Source organism: Pituophis catenifer, unplaced genomic scaffold, assembly GCF_029215685.1.
Source record: "Pituophis catenifer annectens isolate HBS135680 unplaced genomic scaffold, rPitCat1.0.hap2 SCAF_2, whole genome shotgun sequence".
Taxonomy (NCBI): Eukaryota; Metazoa; Chordata; class Lepidosauria; order Squamata; family Colubridae; genus Pituophis; species Pituophis catenifer.
The window spans coordinates 50,031,642-50,053,855 of NW_027256882.1; the positions used below are offsets into that span (position 1 = coordinate 50,031,642).

General features: G+C 38.9%; 1 protein-coding gene across 1 annotated transcript in view; it reads left to right on the forward strand.

Moving 5' to 3' along the window:
- The first annotated feature begins 8,174 nt into the window (after positions 1-8,174).
- Positions 8,175-22,214, forward strand: part of SYNPR (synaptoporin) — a 157,023-nt gene continuing 142,983 nt past the window's right edge. The window contains exons 1-2 of the mRNA XM_070933538.1: positions 8,175-8,192; positions 8,390-8,455. Coding sequence (XP_070789639.1) covers positions 8,175-8,192; positions 8,390-8,455 — 84 coding nt within the window. The remainder of the gene's footprint in view (positions 8,193-8,389; positions 8,456-22,214) is intronic.

Consider the following 22,214-nt stretch of genomic DNA (forward strand, 5'->3'; position numbering starts at 1 on the left):
TCTATACTATTGAAATGTTTATCTGTATAAACTCTGTTAGTATACTAATAAATGCACCTACTTTTCATTTGACCTTCTGCCACTCATAAACTAAACAAGGTGCATATTATATAATTCTAGTTGATGAAAATAAAATTCAGCTAATAACAACCACAATGTAGAACTGCTTCGATTTGGCAGCACATCCAAACACAAGGTGAGTACTGTACATCTCACATATGAATCCCATTTCCAATTCCCCTCTATCCGCCCACTTACCTTACTGTTGATATTTAGGTGGAGGCAGAAAGAGAGACACTCTCTCTCTCCTTCTTTTTCTACCCAGCACATGGTGTTGACATGCTTATAGTCAGAGTTTAGACATACTGGCTGAAAATAAAACAATTCAACCTGGTTTAAGATATTAAATTTGATATAAGTTTGAGCCACTATGAAAGACCCACAGATATGGTTTTCTGTCATTCATCATAATGGACACAGCATTAAATCTTGCAAGTAATATGAGAGGAAAAAATGGAAATAAAAATGAAAATAGTAGGAAAAACTGACAAGACAAAATAGTTCTTCAGTTCTGGTGATTCTGCCTACATTGTTGAAAATAAGAGAAATAGATACCATTGATTAACTTTCTCTATGTATCTAATAGTGGGGCAGCTGCTGGCTTGTGTTTAATGATCACAAAATTTTAAAAAATCAACAAGCTTGGAAAACAAATAGCAATTATTTTCAGTTGGTTTTTGCCACACATTATTCCACTATTAGTTATTGCTGACTAAAACATATCAATATAATTTGAATATGATGTCTCTTATATATGTGCCAAGAAAATATGATAATTTCAATCTGTTTCTTCTAATAGTTTTGTGACTCAAATATTTAATATATAGTGAATTTCAGTCAAAAGCACAACTATTTCTATCTTTGCCATGAGTTTTTAATTATAAAAATAATTTCAATATTACTTCCTCTTCACTCAACATTTCTTTTAAGCATTTCATTTTTTAAACTACTCTACAATTTTTTTGAAAGGTGCTATGTATGCACTCCCCAAAAAATCAGAATATCTGTATGAAGCACTATCACTATTTTAGTTCCCCAAAAGATTAACAAAATGCAAAGAACTGTGTCCCTGGAAAATATTTTTTTCTGTCTTGCTTTTCTTTCTCTTTAATGATTTCATAAGGCATAAAGATCCATACTATCTGCAACAAAATTTCCCTACCAAAAAAATTGACTTTTTTCAATTTCCCCAATGACTGACAGAGTTCTGACAAGTCTTATAGCTAGTCACTTGGAAGGCACACTGTATTTTCAACTCCCTATGATTATCATTACACACACATTTATAACAAGACATACTGTAAAAAAATGGATGTAGAGCCATTTTTTCCACTTTTCTTCTATGTATTAAGCCTTATATTAGTTTATTGTTTGCCTCCCAAACAGAATTAAATTTCACTAAGAATATAATAAAGAATGCAATAAATGCAATAAGGAACAAGGCAGAAAAATAACGAGATGAAATCACTTCATCAATTTTGAATAATAATTATTCAGTGCAGGTGCCTTAACTAGATACTCATGTAGGAATTGACAACTATTTACCTTCTCCAAGACTCTTGAAAAGCATTTACTTTGCAATTTAATGCATGCATTGGATTGATGGGAAAAGTTCAAAGTAGGGTTTCAGTGAGTGACAGAGTCCAATTTTGGAGCATTCTTTTCATAAATCAAATTCACAGTGATTATCTTGACAAAGTTTTCTTTATTATAGTCAACATTTGTTTTATTTCCATTGTATTTGTGCTGCTACATCACTTTGGCCTAGTAGCAATTCTGTCCCATAATTGACTGTCCTATGTGCCAAGTTGTGACTCAAAACAAAACCTGAGAGACAAATCAATGTTCGTCAGATAACAGAACTCAAATAACTAAAATTTGCAGCTCTGGTTTTGGCATCATCTCTTTCTGATGCTGGAGATGTGGCCCTGTGTTTGATTTATGCTTGGTGTGATTTGTGCATTACTAAACAAGGGGTATATAAAAATGATAAAGGAAGAAATTCTGATATAGCTGATTAAAGTCTCAGTGGCCTACAGTACATTATGCATCAACACTGGAAAGGAATGAAAAAGAGAGGAGGAGGAAGAGATGTTAGGACATAAGTGGCATAAAAATGGGAACAACTTATTATTTTCAAGATTGTACTTTTCCAAGCCACTGACGTGATTTAACCCTGAACTTTCATACAAAGAATTTAAATAGTGAGCCTTTCTTAAGAGCACTGGAAAGCACCAGTTATTTTGGGAAGCTATCCTGGATTACTGTAGAAATTCAGATCAAGCTGAATTTTTTACCTGGTCTTCTCACATTTAGTCTTTCTTTACAGAAATTATTGTGTATCTTTACTTTAAAAAAAACAAGCATAAAAAAATCCTATATACTTTGATGAATATTTGTGTGGCCCATCTACAGCTCAAAAGTAGTTGCAGAGGAGTGAAATCATTTTAATAACCCATATGAAAATATAAATATATTTTTCCAATCAGAACAAGTAATCAAAGCAAAATTCAACACCATTAAAACATTTTAGTTTTATATCCCTAGGAAGACAACAACTGAGACTTTAAAAATTAAATTTGAAGATGATCTGTTCTAATGAAATTTAGCGTGCTACGAACTTCTATGGATGGTATGATTAGACAAATCCCTTGAGTGATCTTTTATTTACAAAATGAAATACAATTTGCCCATTTCCTTCATTGCAAAGTAATATAGCAGAGAAATCATTTGACAGAATTCCTGGGGAAATATTCAGCAGCCTTCAAGGCACAAACCCTGACATATAGATCAGGAAATACAGGTCAAATTGAAGACAAGAAATGCAAGTTTACCAATAAAAATGGCCATTGTGTGTTCCATTCTTTCTCAAAAAGAATTTCAGCTACATGGACTAATTCATGGTAAACTGCAAGTTTTACAATGCTAATCTTGATTCTTTCCACTTAAAAATCCATGTGAATATGTATGACCATCTTTTCCTATATAAACAAATATAAGTGAGATAGAAGAAGAATTATTGCAACAGTGAAGTTCTGAACAATTCTGAACATAATGTTATCCTTCATGCTTTATTCCTATGGAGAAATATTGAACTTATATATTATTATAAGTCAAGGAATGTTAAAAAATGGTAACAGATTAGCAAATGATATGATCAATGGTACTATTTTTAAATAGACTAGAAAACATATAATTTTGACGCATTTCATGAATGACTACCCACTGCAAACAGTTACTTATTATTGTAAATGGTACTTCCTTGCTGCTAAGTAGTTTTTTTGGGCTTAGATGTAGAACTTTAGTTGAAGAATTTCATTATCTTCTCAAATTCTAAAAACATATTTCAAAAATATTCCTCTAAACCTTCAAAATTCCTCCAAATCTCCTCCCGGAGTCTTTTATACCAAAAGCAAGTGAAAGCTGTAGCAAGGAAAGCCTTTGTACAACTTCAAGTTATTTGTTAATTGTGTTCATTTCTGGATTGGGGAGCTCTGCCCATTGTCACTCATGCCCTCATATCAGCCTTGCAAGACAGAAAATGCAACCAGGTGAGCAATTCTACTTCATTGTAAGGTTACATTAACAGAATCTTGCAGGTCTGAAAGTACTTATCTCCGTGGGCTTCTTAGTGTTTTCTGAGCCTGGTTGTTTTCTTGCAGATATTTCATCACCAAACTAGATAATATCATCAATGCATGGAAACACTCCAAATTAGGTAAGATCATCAGTATAATACTATGGCTTATGATCACAGATACACATCCCAGATTAAATAAATATCAACACACCATGGAAAGAACTCAAGGAACAATTAGAATAGACCAGCAAATCAGAGCATATGATTTGCAAAGACTGACAACCACCAAGACTATTGCTCAGAGACATGCTGGAAAAAGGAAAACCAAACTACAAATCAAATTATTCAAACGAAACTAGAGAACTGAAGAGTGCACTGATGATGTTACCTAGTTTGGTAATGAAACATCTGCAAGAAAACAACCAGTCTCCAAGAGCACCGAGGATCCCACAGTGTAATTCTGAGCTACAAATATTTTCTTCTGATGGTACCTCTCTCTCCCTGTCCCTTTAAAGCCCCAGAAACTAGGGAAGGTCTCTTCTGAGCCTCTTGTCCTGCCTACATTCCTGCTGTAGGTTAAGTTGTATTTTATCTTCGCCCTGTCTCCCAGATCATTCCAACATTGTGACCTCTAGGCCGGTTAAGATGCAATTGGCTCCACATAGGGTCACTTATGAAGAGCATCTAGAATTTTCAGCTGAGACAGAATGCAGCAGTGTGAGCAATTAATCTTCTTATTGTGCCATATCCGTCATCGGACATTGGTGATCATGGTGAGCAATTAATAGTATTGGTTATTCAGTGCATGTGACAGTACTGATTTGTGAACTGCATGGTCTTCTTGAATGCTTCCAGGTGCAATTCACTCGCTAATGTGTTTACATCACTCAAATTCCAGTAAGACCCACATATATCATCTACTTCTAGGAGCTGTGGTGGCACAGTGGCTAGAGTGCAATATTAATTCTGCTGACTGCCAGCAGCTCAATCCTGACTAGCTCAAGGTTGATTCAGCCTTCCATCCTTCCAAAGTTGGTAAAATGAACACCCTAATTGTTGGGGGCAATATGTTTGCATTTACAGCACTCAAGGAGTGCTGTAAAGCAGTACAGAGCAGTATATAAATCTAAGGGTTACTACTATTGCTAACTCTAGTTTGATTTGTTTGATGCTCTATTTGTTTTACTCTTCTTTATATACCCTCTGCTTTTCCATGCTTGAGATATAGAGCAACAATATTAACTCTTGAGCCTCTCCAATGTCCACTCTTAGCTTACATCACAGTTGAAAGTATAGAAGTGTACCAGCTGTACACAAAGAAAAAATCTATTTGAAAAGGAAATGGTGTATTGCCAAATTATGTCTTACAATAGCTCTTCAGTAAATGCTTTCTGAAGGTGAGTAATCCTGAATAAGGGATGACCGGGTGCGACTGGATGGATATAGAGACTGGAATGTGGAAGATGTTGCAGATATCCATCAGATTTTCAGCCTCACCAAGGGTCTCATTAATTCTTCTTGGAAATTATGTTGGATTTTGAACACAGGAGCAGAAGCAAAAACTTACTGGTCTAACACTCATACAGCTGCCCAACTTTCTTGCCTTAGCCTGGCAGAGGTTATTTATTACCTCTGGAAAGATTGTCCACTCAAGTTTGACTCAGGTTTTGTAATCCATGATGAGTCTGTCTACAAATATTCTGTGCTTGCTTACAGATAGGATAGTTTGGCAGTAAACCAAAGTTTAACAGAGGTAGAATCAATTCATTCTCATGGACAATTCCTTCCTGATAATTGATTATATCCAGTTATAGCTGAGCTATAAAGACAAACTCATCCTCAAAGCTATAGAATCTAAGGTATTCCTACAAATCTCTAGAGAGCTTTCCAGGTGCAATAGTTAGTATTTCTATTAAGCTAAGTACAATGTTGCTGTAGAATTATAAAGTAGTAAGGGCTGTTGACACTGTCACTCTAGCACATTCTTCCCAGTTACAAAGAGCCCTGAACATTCCTTGCTTGACTAAGCAATTCTAGATGACCAAGCAAATCAGTGAAGATACAAATCTGATGTGAATTTGAACCAGTAGAAATCTGAATGGCTGGTTGTATTTCAATGACAGCAAAGAGACTGATTTCTCCATCATCACTGCATTCTCACTGTACTACCGAGCAGAAGTGATGTTCGTTGTTTTTGTCTGTGCTTGTATGGGTGGGCTATTCAAGTCTTTCCTGAGACAGACTCAGCTAACTCCTCAGTGGCTTTTCCCAAAGGTGCTTTTTCAAGAGGCAACTGGACTTTCTGGTTTTTCTTTGAAGGCGTTTCGCTTCTCATCTCTTCAGAGCTGAAGCAGCTTCTTGGATGAGAAGTAAAATGTCTTCAAAGAAAACCAGAAAGTCCAGTTGCCTCTTGAAAAAGCACCTTTGAGACAACCATGACTTGGATGACTGAGAATCTCCATAGATACTCAGTGGCTTGTTGTAATAAGCTTCCATTGCATTTTGAACGTACTGTAAAGTAGTTGCATCTGCTGTGAATTAAATATTCAATTCAGGACAACCCTGTTGCATTTATGGAGGAGCCAAAAACTACAAGTGGCTTTGGCTTAGCATACAGTTAGCACTCGATTTACGATTGGAAACAGAATTTTCATTGCTACGCAAGTTAGGTGACTCATAATTTTACCATCTTTTTGCCATGGTTATTAAGCAATTCACTGTCATTAAGTGATTCATGCAGTTGCTAAGCGAATCCAGCTTCCTCCCATTGATTTTGCCTGTTGGGAAGGTCACAAATGGTAATCACATCACCATCATAAATACATGCTGATAGTGCAACCATCATAAATACATGCTGATAGTGCAACCATCATAAATACATGCTGATAGTGGGGATGCAGCGATGATCATGTGATGACTAGCCATAAGTCACTTGTCTCCAGTTCCATTGTATCTTTGAACAGTCATTGTCATGGAATGGTTGTAAGTCAAGTATTATCCATGCTTTATGAATCCCCTTCCCTTGTGTTTCCCAAAGCTTAATGGATTGATGATTATGTCCCATCAAGCCAGTGTTGATTCTTCGTGACCTCACATATAGCGACCCAATAGTGATCAGTTGTACATTTAACATTCCAACAGTGCCTCAAAGGTGCTGTTTTCTTCTAAAGGCAACTGGACAGGTTTTTCTTTGAGGAAGAAGAAAACGTTTCACTTCTCATCCAGGAAGCTTCATCAGTTCTGTTGGTGCAAGTACTGATGAAGTATTGATGAAACTTCTTGGATAAGAAGCGAAATGGTTTTTTTTTTCTTCCTCAAGGAAAAAAAAATGTCTGGTTGCCTTTTGAAGAAAAAAATAGCATCTTTCGAGACAACTATGACCTGGATGACTTGAGAAACGCCACAGACGTTCCCACAGTGCAATGAATAGAATAGAATAGAATAGAATAGAATAGAATAGAATAGAATAGAATAGAATAGAATAGAATAGAATAGAATAGAATTCTTTATTGACCAAGTGTGGTCACACTTTGGACACAAAAGGAATTTGTCTTGATTCATATGCTGTTGGTGTATATTAAAAAAATGATACATTCGTCAAGAATAATAAGGTACAATACTTAATGCTAGTCATAGGGAACAAATAAGCTATCAAAACATATTAGGAAGCAGTCAATATGAATTTTAAGGATACCAGCAACAAGGTTACAGTCGTACAGTTAGAAGAAAGCATCCACATCAGTCCCCAAAAGCTAACTAGGGCTGAAAGTCTGTAGAGATTCTCAGTCATTCAGGTCATCAGCCCTAGTTAGTCCCAAAGGTGCTTTTTCAGAAGGCAACTGGACTTTCTTTTGAAGATGCCTTCAAAAGAAAAAAACAAGAAAATCCAGTTGCCTCCTAAAAAAGCACCTTTGGGACTAACTAGGGCTGATTTCTAAGTAACTGTATAAAATTGAATAAACTCCACGCTTCTTAAAGTTTACGAGGAAACTGAGGGTAAATTAAACAGGGGCAGCGCCAGGCCTGCCACCATCTGGTGATAGCCACAGGCAGGGGCGTTGCGCGGGAATTGTTACGGCGTGGTCGTGCCCAGGACCGCCTGCTTCTTTCTCCGTTTTCTGCCTCCTCAAAACCTCTGACTTCCCGAGGTAATCGGCTCCATTCGGGGGAAAAGCTGAGGGAACGCGCTGGAGTTGCCCGGGCAGAAGCCGTTTTCTTAAGGCTTCGCCGTTACCCGCGCCTGCCCCTCAGCTCGACCGACTCCCTCACGGCTGACACGAAGGCAGCAAAGGCGAAGGCGCAAAAGGCGGGCAGCCCGCCCCCTCCTCTCTTTCCCTCCGCCCAGCGCGCTCGACTCGACTCGGCTCGGGCGGTGGATATTCTCTGGCAACTCAGCCTCGCCTAACCAGCCGGGGCTCTTCGCCTCAGGCGACGAGCTTATCGCCTTCTTTCCGGACGCTTTTCGAAGCCGGGCGTCGCAGCCACAGTCGCCTGTGCCTGGAGCTGAAGTTTGCGCGCCGAGAGCCGGGCAGGCATGGAAACCGTCGACCAGGTAAAGGAGCCCTGGGAGGAGGAGGAGGAGGAGGAAGAAGAGGAGGAGGAAGAGGTGCGCGCGGGGGAAGGCTTAGCCACAGGCGCGCGAAGGTTGGGATCCCCCTCCCTTTTAACCCCCCCCCCCCGGGATCCGGGCATCCTCTGACTTTGCCCTGGTTTTTTTTTTTTTTTCTTTCTTTCTTTCTTTCCTCCCAGCTGGCCTCCAAGGGCAGTTTTCGGGCGGTGAAGGAGCCCCTGGCTTTCCTGAGGGTGCTGGAGTGGGTAAGTCGGACAGCCTGACCATAGCAGGCGGAGAAGTCAAGAGAGGCGAGGTGTGTGTGTGTGTGTGTTTCTGTGTGTGTGAGAGAGAGAGAGGGGGGGAGGGAAGAGGGAGGGGGGCGTTTGGGAGAGATGGTGCGGCGTGGATCCGTCTTTTCGGAGGTCCCACAGTAGCTGAGAAGAGTTAAAAAGCTGGTCGCCCTTCAGTGGTTTGGCCTTTGGCTTTTTATTCCCAGTTATTGAGAAAGGTTGACTGGTGAAGCCGGACCGTCGGCTGTGAGGTGTTCATAGTGGGCAGTGGCCCTTTGGGCGGTTGTGGGTGCGTGTTGCCTCTCGGATTAAAAGGAGTATTGGTAGTCCTCGGTTTATGACCCCAATTTGAGTCCCAAATTTCTGTTGCTAAGCGAGACACTTGTGAAGCGAACCTTGCCCCGTTTTGCGACCTTTCTTGCCACATCTGTGGAGGGAATCCTTGTGGTGGTGGTTAAGTTAGTAGCACAGTTGGTAAGCGAATCAGGCTTCCCCCCATTGACTTTGCTTGTCGGAAGGCCGCAAAAGGTAATCCCGTAACCCCGGGACACTACGACCGACCATATACATCAGTTGCCAAGCGTCTGAATTTTGATTGGATGACCACGGAGTCATGCTGCAGGGGTCGTTAAGTGTGAAAAATGGTCGTTAAGTGTGAAAAAATGGTAATAACTCACTGTTTTCGGTGCCGCTGTAACTCCGAATGGTCACTAAATAAACTGTTGTAAGTCGAAGACTGTGTAGGAATGAATTTGGTTTCTGCGGGTAGCGTTTGCAGAGAGGCAGAAAGTGGAGAGAAACAAAGTGCCAATGCTTTTTTTTTCCCCAGATAAGAATTTGGAGTGTGTGTGTGTGAGAGACTTTTCCAAGCACCTGATAGGGCACATGATCTTCTTAGCAACTGGCTTCCAAAAAGAGGAGGAACAGGGCAAAACAATAACCGAGCAAAACAGGTTCAGGCATCCTGTTATGTCCCTATAATTTACCACAATTATCCCTTCCTAGAGACCTATTTACCACTCTGAATTGGTTTAATGTCTTCCCCTGGCAGCCTATAAAACAAACGGGGAAGAGACTATCTGCTGTGAATTCCTCATTTGCCTCAACCAGCTGAATAGCATTTTATATCCTCGCTTCTGTGTGTTGATTTGATATATTTTCTCACTTCATCGAGGGAATGCAGCAATTTAAATGCAAACGGAAATATTTCTGTGCGATGTTCCTCTTCACTATCCTCTTTTATTTAGCAAAGTAGTCTCTGGGCTTCAGCTGTAAATTAAGGTGGATAATTAGTACAATAATATCAGTGCTTTCAGGAAGGTATCTGCAGGTCAAATGACATCAGTTGCAGCATGTCTGAAGGAGGAGGAAGAACCTATCTGCACGGAAAGTTCAGAGCATGTCAGAAAGGATTAATCACATTCCTTTTCACATTGAGCTTGGAAATTATGTAATATACACGACGTATGTGTGTTGACTGGTTCACTAGGAACTTATGAGGCTAGCGATCTTTAAAGAGACAACTTTTTTTTTCTTTTACTCCTACCTTTAAACATATTGGAAAAAACTGTATATTTGGACCAATTTTCCCAAGGCTTCTAAAATCAAGGAAAATGTGTTGGTGACCGTCTTGACTTTACTTTTTTTATTCCTTTGATCCCCTCCAAAAGAATTGTACTTCTTGCTTAAATATTTATGGTGGTGGTGGATTTCATTAAAAAGGTATTTGAGTAAGTTGTGTCTTCGAATGAAGGGCTCCATGATAGCAATCTGCCACTTGCTGGGAACGTCTTGAGGGATGAATTGATATACCCTTTGAAGGATATATACATTGCTGCTTCAGGATAAATTAATCTAAACACTGGCATCCCACATAGTGGTAATTACCTCTGTTTCAAGGATACTACAACGTCTGAGTGCTTGTTGGCATGTTTCTACTCAAAATCTTTTTTTTAAAAAAGAGCACACAGAAGGTTCATCTGGAAGAATAAGAAAAATAAATAGAAAAGTGGGCCAGAAAATCTTTCACAAATAATTGTTTTTGAAGGCTTGATTAATCCAGAAAACTCAGTTTTATCTACCCATTGTGTTAGATCTGATACATACGCTCTGGGTACCATCTATTACTGCAGGGGTCCCCAATTCTTGGGCTGTGGACCAGCACAAGGAACTGGGCTGTGCAAGTGAGCAAAGCCCCATTTGTGTATGTGCAAGAGCCATGTGAAACTATACTCTCCTGGTTTTCAAAACAACTGCCCTCCACGGAACTAGTCGCTGGTGCCCAAAAGGTTGGGAATGCTGCATTATAGGGTCTCATCTGGCAGGATCCAGGAAGGAAGCCTTTTATGTCATGGTATCTGCCCTCTAAAGCATCATTTCCCTTAGAGATTAGACTTGCCCTCACCCTGCTGGGTTTCCATAAGGCCTTGAAGACCTGGTTTTGTTTATACCAAGCCTGGGGCCTTATTGTGTGGTTGAATATGTATCTATCAAGCACAGGAAATCAGGTGGTTCAAGTAAATGTAGGTTTATTGCATGCTAACGCTCTGTACAAGAATCTGAACTACTAAAGGCCAAAGCAAATTGGTGGTAGATAAGAGTCAACAGAATTCAAGGTGGGCTTAACTTAGATCTCTTATGGGTGGGAAGGGACTCGAGACTGCTGATGCATTGGACCCCTCCCTTGGGCTTAGCCTGGGCATCTCCTACATTATCATGATTGTTCTTATTGTTCTTGGTTTTTATTTTAGCTGCTCTATGTCATGTTTTATTTTGTTATTATTCCTTGTATTTGAGATGGGAAGCAATATATATCAAATAAAGGTCTGCGCAGAATTGTTCCGAACCGTATTTCAATATAAATTCTGGTAGAACTTTTGATAGTGATGTTTCCTAGATTTTGCAGCACATTTAGGCTAATGTTTAAATGTGATGCTCATTGGATTGTGTGCGTGTTTGAAGATTAGAGTGCCTATCCCCGCAATGACCATGCTGCCTGAAAATTCATCCAACTGCTATTTACACTAATACAGTTATTTTTTTCTACTTCTCCATATGCCTAAAAGCATACTATTCAATATGCATTTACTAATGTACTAAGTGCAATGCCAACATACTTATTCAGTGTTCCTTCTGTTTCTATCCCAGTTAGAACAAATATTTAATTCTCGAGTCAAATAATCAACATCTGACTATTACAAGTTACTGCTTGGCTGCTATTTTAATGGTGAATAGTTTTAAAATATTTTAGGGAAAGAGGGCGTGCATAAGCACCCCAGCATGCGTCCCTGTCCTACTGTCTCCATTTATTTGTACTCATTTACTATGTTCATATTTATGTTTATACTTATACCTGTTATCTTTTAAATGTTTGACAAACTAAATAAATAAAATAAAATATAGAAAAATGGGTTAGAATTTGCAGAACTTTCTTAATTCTTGAAATTATAGAAGGAAAGAACTATTGGTTCTTTCATGAATAATCTTGCTAAAAATGATTAAAATTAATTATGTTTAACTTAATTTAACTTAACTTAACTTAAGAAATTTTGATATGGATTTATTCTTGGCCTTAACCAAGGCTAAAAATTCTGAGTTGAGTAATGAGTGGCGCAATATGGCATGGAGCCAGGTTACCTACCGAACTGTCTTCATCCCATCATATCAGGCCATCCCACCTGGTCCAGCAGAGAAGGTATATTGCAGATCCCTTCGGGAAAAGAATTCTGTTTTATGGGGTCCAGGAAGAGAGCCTTTTCTACCAGTGTCCTCATTCTTTGGACCTTCTCCCCTGGGAGATGAGGCAGGTCTCCACTCTCTGGCCTTTCAGAAGTGTCTACAGACCTGGCTCTCTTATCTAGTTTGGGGCTCACAGAGCAGCATGCAGCCATAAGGCCATGAGGCTGCCCTCAAGGCCCTTCCCCTGCTTGTTAATTAATTTTTAATGTTGCATTTTAATTATCCTAGCCTCCATTTTAATTTTTAATTTTTTATATTAATTTTTTATGTTTTTAACATTTTATTTGTACACAGTACACAGAGTCCCTCTGTGAGGGAGGTGGGTGGTTTCTAAATTTGACAAATATGTAGATAATTTGGGACAAAATTTTTCCAATAGTTATACTGTGTTTCCCTGAAAATAAGACCCTGTCTTATATTTTTTTGAACCCTGAAATAAGCACTTGGCCTTATTGCCATGCACTCAAAAGCCCGATTGGGCTTATTATCAGGGGATGTCTTATTTTGGGGGAAACAGGGTATTTATGCAAGTGCTTATCAAAGTCACCCATATGATAATTCAACTAGGAATGTCATGGTGTGCCGGTGGTCTCTCATCACATGAATGAGATATGAATGAATAAGATAAATAGATACTGCCCCAGTGGGACAGCTAGTGGAGTTACAAGCAGAAGTGGGAGCTGACAACAGATCTACCTGCTAGCCAGCCGGTGCAAATCTAGTTCGCCCCCTGTGGGGCACCGTGAATAGCATGTATGTGTGAACAAAATGAGCTAACTGTCAGGTAGCTGTCAGATTGAACCATGTGATGGATATGTGGGTGCAGGGGAAAGTACCTGGACTTTCTTTTGGGTGGGATGGTGGAAGCCTGGGAGCTTTCAGATTCGGGTTAAAGTCAGGGTTCCAAGTAACACCCCCAATGAAAGAAGACTCTGAGGCTAGAAGTTCCTCAAAGTTCCATTTTATTAGAGATGGCATATTGGCACATCTGAAAGCTTCCAGATTTTCCCCACCCAAAAGGAAGTCCAAGTCCCTCCCCCTGCACCCACATGTCCATCACATGGCCCAATCAATACACAGTCCCAACTGGAGATGCGTCCCAGTCACGCCACTCCAGGTGCAGGTCCGAATGTCCTTGACTCTCTGAGAAAGGAATGTTATTATGGCTAAATATCTCCATCACTCTATGCAATCCCCCCTCCCAGTTTCCCACAGCACTAAGTGCGGCAGCCCTGAAGATCCAAAGAAAAAGATGGCCTCCAGGGCTGACACAAGCAATTTTAGCCTGCCAGAACTACTTTTTGGTAAAGCGTATTGTAGACTTCCCTAGTTATATATACCATAAGCTAAAAAAATAAATAAATCACATGAATCTCTGAAAAGCAACTGATCAAGCAAACTAAAAATAGAAAAAGAGACTATTAGAGGTGCCAGTTAGGCAAAGGGCTTTAATCACAGGAGAAACATTTGGAATAACAATGATAGTCAACACTGTACTGATTACCTTGGGGTTCATCTGTAACTTTATGTTCATTTTCCCCAACCTGGTGCTTTTGGGATATGTTGGAACTGCAACTGTCTAATTTCCCTACTATTGCTGCCCCAGTGTACTACTATTGTAATTGTCCATAGAAACTTAGAATCACAAATGGTGGAAGGGATTATTACATCCAAATTATTCCTACTCAGCAACAGAATCCAAATAGATACTTTGGGGGGGAGGGCACTCTCCAGCCTCTGCTTGAACATCTACAGCAGGGGTGGCAAAGTCAAGGCCTGCGGGCCAGATGTGGCCCGTGGGGTGTTTAGATCTGACCCGCAGGGACGGTCTGGAAATATCAAAGAACTGGCCCAAGGTGCCTCTGCTGGCCAAAACTGGGCACGGGGGGGGGGTTCACATGCCACCCCTGCGGCCCATTTTTGGCCAGCAAAGTGCTCCAGGAGGCATCCATCCTGTCTCACCCTCCTCCCGCCGGCTCACAGAGGAGTAGATCAAGGGTATCCCAGTTTGATACACCTGATCTACAGCAAAGGAGAATTCACTTTTTTTTCAGTATTTGTTTCTACGTTGAGCTATTGTTAATGTATGGAAGTTTTCCCTAACACTCAACAGAAATCTGCCTTCTTATAACTTAAATCCATTTTCTTTATCATATACTTTGGAATGTACCTTCTGTATTAAAGCCATTCAGGTATTTGAAAGGTGCTATCATGTTCTTCTTATCACTTTTTTTCCCCAATTGTAAAGATACTCATGGCAGAGGATAAGAATTTGGTCAAACTCCTGGAGACAGGGGAAGACATGGGTGTGTGGCATGCTATGGTCCATGGGGTCACAAAAAATTGGACACTGAACAACAACAACAATATCTAAGGGGCTGCCACAAAGAAGTGGGGGTCAACCTATTTTCCAAAGCACCTGAAGGCAGGACAGGAAACAATGGATGGAAACTAATCAAGGAGAGAACTTAGTTCTCCTTAGAACTAAGGAGAAATTTCCTGACAGAACAATGAATCACTGGAATTATTTGCCATCAGAAGCTGTGGGTGGTCCAACATTGGAGGTTTTTAAACAGAGATTGGACAACCATTTGTCTGAAATGGTATAGGGTTTCCTGCCTGAGCAGGTGGTTGGACTAGAAGACCTCTAAGAGGTTTCTTTCAACTCTATTATTCTGTTATTCAATTCCTCAGTCTCCCTTCCTAAAATTTAATATCCCATCTTCTGGCCATCCTTGTTCTCCTTTCCGGCAGTTCTTCTAGTTTCTCTAAATTATTCTTAAAATGGGTACTTAGAAATGGGGGTAGTACTTGAGATAAGATCTGACCAATGTTGCATAGACTGAAATAATAATTTCCTATGATTTCAAAATTATACCTCTACCAATACAACCTCAAATGTTATACTGTTGACTCATATTGAGCTTGTGATAAACTTTAACTGTAGGATCCTTATGAACACTGTTATGAAGATGGTCATTCCTCAAATCTAGAGGAATGTGCATTAATTTCAAAGTGAAGAACTTAGCACTCTGTTGCATTCTGTTATTTTCAGTTCACTTCTCAAGATCATTTTGAATTTCTGTTTTCTAGGATTGAGGTCTTCAGAATGGGTAGAGAGTACATAGAAAGATCCACTGTATCACCAGAAAGGAAACATTAAAACATATGGTTTTACTTTGTTTTTTACTCTAAAAAATAAGAAAGAAATGAAACTATACTAACGCTGAACATTATATATGTACGTGTGTAGTGTTTTCTATTGAGCGTACCTCCATTCTGCAATGGATCTATTATTATTATTATTATTATTATTATTATTATTATTATTATTATTATTATTATTATTATTAGTTAATCTTTAGTGAGATTCACAGCCTTTGAGGCTGGTTAATAGTTCAGCAGCTCGAATCCTAACCAAGGACCTAGGAGCTGTTAAGGTATCGTCGGAGGATGTAAGCTGTTCCGAGTAAGGTGGTTTTTTGTAAAGTCAAAATGTTCAAGTCTGGTAAATTTAGAATTTCTAAATAGCGGGGTAGCCCTTTGGGTATTGCTCCAAGGGCTCCAATTACAATCGGGACAACACACGATTTCTTTTTCCACAGTTGCTCAACTTCAATTTGCAAGTCCCGGTACTTTATGATTTTTTGTGATTTTTTGTGATGTTGTTGTTGTTGTTGTTGTTGTTGTTGTTGTTGTTGTTGTTATTATTATTATTATTATTATTATTATTATTATTATTATTATTATTCCCAGGTACCAAGGGCTTCATAGGTGGATAAAAATGTCAAATCCAGGTTAAATGTCTGGCTGATTCTGCAACCAACCATAATAATTATTATGTATAATATACATAATATATTAGTATAGTAAAGTAAGTGTATATAGTTTATAAATGTACACATATTAAGGTTGCATATTTATAAATTGTTTACTGATAAATGTGTCCCATCCTGCTTTGTGCTGAGTACGGATTGGGTTATATTCCCTCTACCTCACTATTCCAATTGACAATCAATGATGTAGTGGTTAAGGTTCTGGCCTAGAAACCAGGAGACAGTGAGTTCTAGTCCTGTTTTAGGCATGAAAGCTGGCTGGGGGACATTGGGCCAGTCACTCTGTCTCTATGCAACCCACCTTACAGAGTTGCTGTTATGGGGAAAATAAGAGGAGGAAATTTTATTAAGCACGTTTACCGCCTTTAAATACTTATAAGGAATAAAGGCAGAATAAAAATTTAATATATAAATAAACAAATAAATATTTTAAAATTTCATTTCATTTATAGGCCCTGTGTACCAAACAACTCTGGGCAACTTATAATTAAAAAAAAAACCTATTAAATGAAAATGCAATATAACAGAAGAGCAAAGTACAAAGACAAAACAAAGCAAAACAGTATGAGTATTAAGCCAGCAATGTATCTAAGTAATAGGCATGCCTTCCAGCCCATTAAAATTGGCTGCCTCTACTTGCAGCATGTTTATCGGAAAATAAGACACATTGTATTCAATCAAGTTTAATTCCCAAAAGTATCCAAGTGTAGAATTTGTTTATTATTGTTTCACAGTGACCCTTAAAAATCCAGTTTTCCTAATTTTTGAATGCTTTTTGATGATTTGAACAAAGCCTGACAGATATGTAACTTCAGATTTCAGCAGCTGTCTTTGAAAGAACAGATTAAATTAAATGACAAAAGACACTAAGTCACATAGTACCTTGCTTTCCTTAGTCTAGCTGAAAGACCTTTTTTAAAAAAAACTCTGCTTTTTTCTGTTCTTTTTGTTTTTTCTTTATTCATGTTTAATATGCATATCCATTTATCCCAAGGCAGAAACCAAAAACTCTTTAATATACAGATAAGGTTATCCTATTGTATTTATCTTTCCATCTATAGCTGAAATTTTGAATCACATTATGGCAATCATCAGATAATCAAACCCAACAGGCAGCAACTGTCAGCATACATCAGAAAAAGTGACGGGAGTATTTGATCAAAATTGTATTGAAGAAACCCAAATATCTCGGTTCAATGAACCTTGTTGAAAGTAGATAGAAAATGTTACTGCAAGGCAATCATTTAGTTCAGTTATGAGAGCCAGCTTGGTCTAGCAGTTAAGGCAACAGTCTAAAAATCAGGAGAATGTGAGTTCTAGTTGCAAAACTGGCTGCTTGATTTTGGGCCTGTCGATCTTCCTCTCAGCCTATGACATCCAGCTTGGGTAACAAGCTGATGAACTGTTTCCAGTTGCAAAAAATGGATCAATAGTTGAGTTTAAAAAAAAAAAGCAGATCCTGCATTTGCAGGAAAACACTAGGAAGAAAAAAAATCATTTTGCGTAATTCTACAAAGACCTTTTCTATATCCAGAAACGATCAGACACTGATCAAAATGAAAAGATATTCAGAAGCTACAGTTGGTTCAAAAGATGTCTGCTGGCTTTTTAACCCGAGCAGATGAAACATAGCATCTGTTTTAATCCCATTTCATTTTCATTGGCTGATTAGGCCCTCCAACATCTTCATCAATGATTTGGATGAGGGGATAGATAGGGAATTCATCAAATTTGCAGACGACACCAAACTAGCAGGAATAGCCAACACTCCAGAAGATAGGCTTAAGATAGAGAAGGATCTTGACAGAGTTGAACTTTGGGCTCTATCTAACAAAATGAAATTCAATGGTGAAAAAAGTAAGGTTCTACATTTAGGCAAGACAAACAAAATGCACAGGTACAGTATATGTGCTCAATAGTAGTAACTGTGAGAGGGATCTTGGAGTCCTAGTGGATAATCATTTAAATATGAGCCAGCAGTGTGCTGCAGCTACCAAAAAAGCCAACACAGTTCTAGACTGCATTAACAGAGGGATAGAATCAGTGGTGGGATTCAACCGGTATAACAACTGGTTCGCTGCACGCATGTGTGCTGTACATTTGAAAACAGCTCTAAAACCTATCTTCTACTGCAGCTCCTGTGTGTAAAACAGTTGAGGTGTGGCAATCCGCTCTGCCGCGCCTATCAGCTGGGCTTCAAACAAAGGAAATATAGGTCGGTGTAGCGCAGGGGCAGGCGGGTGTGCCCAGCTGATCATCGGAGCGAACCGGTTCGCTCTCAGCTGATAGTCAGAACTAATGGTTGGCCCAAACTGGTCCGAACCGGCTGAATCCCACCCCTGGATAGAATCAAGATCATGTGAAGTGTTAATGCCACTTTATAATGCCATGGTAAGGCCACACTTGGAATACTGCATCCAGTTTTGGTCATTACGATGTAAAAAAGATGTTGAGATTCTGGAAAATGCAGAGAGCAATGAAGATGATTAGGGGACTGGAGGCTAAAACATAAGAAGAATGGTTGCAAGAACTGGGTATGTCTAGTCTGATGAAAAGAAGGACTAGGGGAGACATGATAGCAGTGTTCCAATATCTCAGGGGCTGCCACAAAGAAGAGGGAGTCAAGTTATTCTCCAAAGCACCAGAGGGCAGGAGAAGAAGCAATGGGTGGAAACTAATCAAGGAGAGAAGCAACCTAGAACTAAGAAGAAATTTCCTGACAGTTAGAACAATTAATCAGTGGAACAACTTGCCTCCAGAAGTTATGAATGCTCCAACACTGGAAGTTTTTAAGAAGAGATTGGACAACCATTTGTCTGAAAAGGTATAGGGCAGTGATGGCGAACCTATGGCACACGTGCTAGAGGTGGCACACAGTGCCCTCTCTGGGGGCACGCGAGCCATCGCCCCAGCTCAGCTGTGCATGTGCATACACCTCCCACCAGCCAGCTGGTCTTTGAGTTTCTGATGCAGGAGTGGTGGAGATTCAGTCCCTGGTGGACTCAGGGGCTACAGCCAACTTCATAGACTTGGCATTTGTTGCGCAGTAGTCCATTCCCCAGCAGCAGGTATCACCGCCGGTCATGGTGGAAACGATTGCGGTCAGCCCCTTTGTTCAGGCCCCGTGGTTGCCACTACCAGACCCTTTCACATGCGCATTGGACCACATGTGGAAGAAGCTGTATTCTATGTTGCCGCAGTGCCTCACTTCCCGGTGATTCTGGGGCTGGAATGGTTATGGGCTCATAATTCGCTGATCATCTGATCGTTTATTTATTTATTTATTAATCAAATTTCTATACCGCCCTACTCCCGAAGGACTCAGTTTGGGGCAGTACAGTCCCCCAGGTGACAAGAAGTGATTTATTTATTTATTTATTTATTTTATTTATTTATTTAATTTCCACCATTATTATTTTTATAAATAACTCAAGGTGACAAACATACTGTACCTAATACGCCTTCCTCCTTCTATTTTCCCCACAACAACAAATCTGTGAGCTGAGTTGGGCTGAGGGAGATTGACTGGCCCAAAGTCCCCTGGCCAGCTTTCCTAAGGCAGAACTAAAACAGGACTAAACTGACACTGATAATAAATTCATTACTGATTCCATTTTGGGAAGGGAAAAAACCCAGTGCTTCTCCACTGTTCAGTTCTGTAGAGAAACATCATCCTGGGACATCTCTGTAAATGAGAAGCTGAAGGAATTACATTGTACAATCCTTTTATTCCTCTTCTGGATCCAGTCTCGGAATACTACCAGCTGTGTTACAGAATACTGCAAGGCACTGTTTTGTTCCCAATACAGTACTATTTAGCATTTGAATGAAGGTATAGGAAATAGTCTGATATTTGTAGGCTAGATGGGATCAATATGCTAATTGCATTCAGCTCTAGTTCTACATACATCTGAATTAGCAGTGACTGTGCACATTGTGAACTGGTATTTTCAAGGGAAAAAAAAAACAAAAACCCACAAGCTTATTTCACAAACTGATATTTTATGTAGAAAAATCCAAGATTCAAGCCCCAGTATTGCCAAGAAATAAATAAGGAATTAAAGATGTAATAGAAATTGAAATAGTAAAGTCTGGGTGTAGAAGTAAAGGGGGTAGGAGAAATGGTTCCAGATAAATTCCTCTTTGGAGGATATTCCGTAATTTGGAAAGCTCAACTGTATTAGTTAACTCCTTTGGGGTAGTGACTAAGGTGCTGGCCTAGAAATTGGAGACTATTAGTTATGTTCACTGCTTTGAGTTCTATATGAAAAAGGTGTGATAAAAGTCTAATAATAATAAAATGGGGAAAAAACTTATTTTTAAGGCGCTGTTGTCTAAGCATGAGTATATAAGTGGTCAAAACTGGATTGTACTTGAATAGGTACAATTACTCAAGTGAAATTTTCTGGCATTTGGTGAAAGTCTCATTATTTTGTCTCCATTAAATTTTTGAATTTAATATTTATTGAAGACTTATCACTGGATTTTTGTTGAGAATTATACATAAAGAAGTTTTTCCCAGTTGCCTTGTTACATAACACATGTCATGACAAAATGAATCTTTTAGTGCTTTTATTATGAATTATAATGGATATTTTATCCTTGATTTCCCTCATTAAGAGATTAATCAAATTTTTATGAGGTCTGAGAAGAATGTTTCTTATTTCCCACTTCAGCATTCTTCATACATATTTTAGTCAAGTTATTAAACTTGACAGAAAGTAACTTAACTGGCTTTTGTGGTGTTGTTCTGTTTCATCTAATTTTTATCAAGTTAATATTTTAAGAATCTTTTTGTTCCATCCTGTGAAAATAAGACAGATTCTGCTAGCCACTAAATACCACTCAACAGAATTTTCCCCAGGCAAATCATGTTAGTGGTATTAGAAGGTTTTTGAGCCTTTTATACATAAAATCTCTATTATTTAAAAATTTATCATGTTCAGCCAGTGCACAGATATTATGTATTTGATTATTAGTGGGCTTAAAGATTAATGAAATTATTAAAATAAGAGACATTTAAACAACCGTGTCTCAATATTGTACCGTCAATCATTTGATTTGAAGAAAAAAAAATGAATAAAAGGGGTTATTAGTTAGGGTAGGCTACCGAGGACGGATTAGTGGAAAATGTGGAGAAAAGGTTGAAGTAGAGATTAAAGCAACAACCCCTGAAAAGAACTAAAATCAACATGGTTCGAAGTAGGCAATGTCTAAATGTTGTAAGCTTGGCGAGATTCCTGAGGTGAGAGAGCAGAGAAAGAAACAGAGGAGAAATAATTGTGACCTACATAATATTCCTGGGAGGAAGAAATCTGTGCTACCAAGAATCCTAAGTGAATTTGACCTTCACTGAACATATGTATGTGAATGAAACCCAAGGTTGCATGTAAGTAAATAAACCTGGAGGGAGGCTGACCTATAATGTGGCTTTTGGTGCATTGCAGATATTATTACTGACACTTAATTTCATAAAGGAACTAGCGACTGTCATTTGATTCGTATTTTTAATTAGGGATTGATACTCTTCAGCCCAGTGTTTTCTATCTCTTATAATCCCACGTAGAATATTTGTAAAGTAATTAAACAAGTTTTTAGGATATATTGTACACACACACACACACACACACCACACACACATATGTATCAGTGGTGGATTTCAATTTCTTTTATTACCGGTTCTGTGGGCGTGGCTTAGTGACATGGCATGGCTTGGTGGCGTGGCTTGGTGGGCATGGGAGGGGAAGGATACTGTAAAATCTCCATTCCCACCCCAGTCCAGGGGAAGGATACTGCAAAATCCTGGAGTCCCTGAGTGCCAGTTACTGAGAAACAGCAGTGAAACAGGACTGTTGCTTTGATATCTTGCATGAAAATTGTGAAGCCGACTAACATGGTAGAAACTGGATGTTGACCAGATATATCTGTGATCTCGAGTGTTTCTAAGACATGGTATCTTGTGGAATAGAAAAACAACTTAGTTTTTAAGATGCAAAACGACAATTTGACATTATTAACTTAGAGGGGGTGAAATATAAAGTAACTTATTTAGAAGGGATTTATTTAGAAGGCATTAAGAAATGGAAATCTAAATGAAATTGAAATGGAATAAGATATTTTTACTTAAAAACGATGATGTGAAAAATAAATTTGAAGAA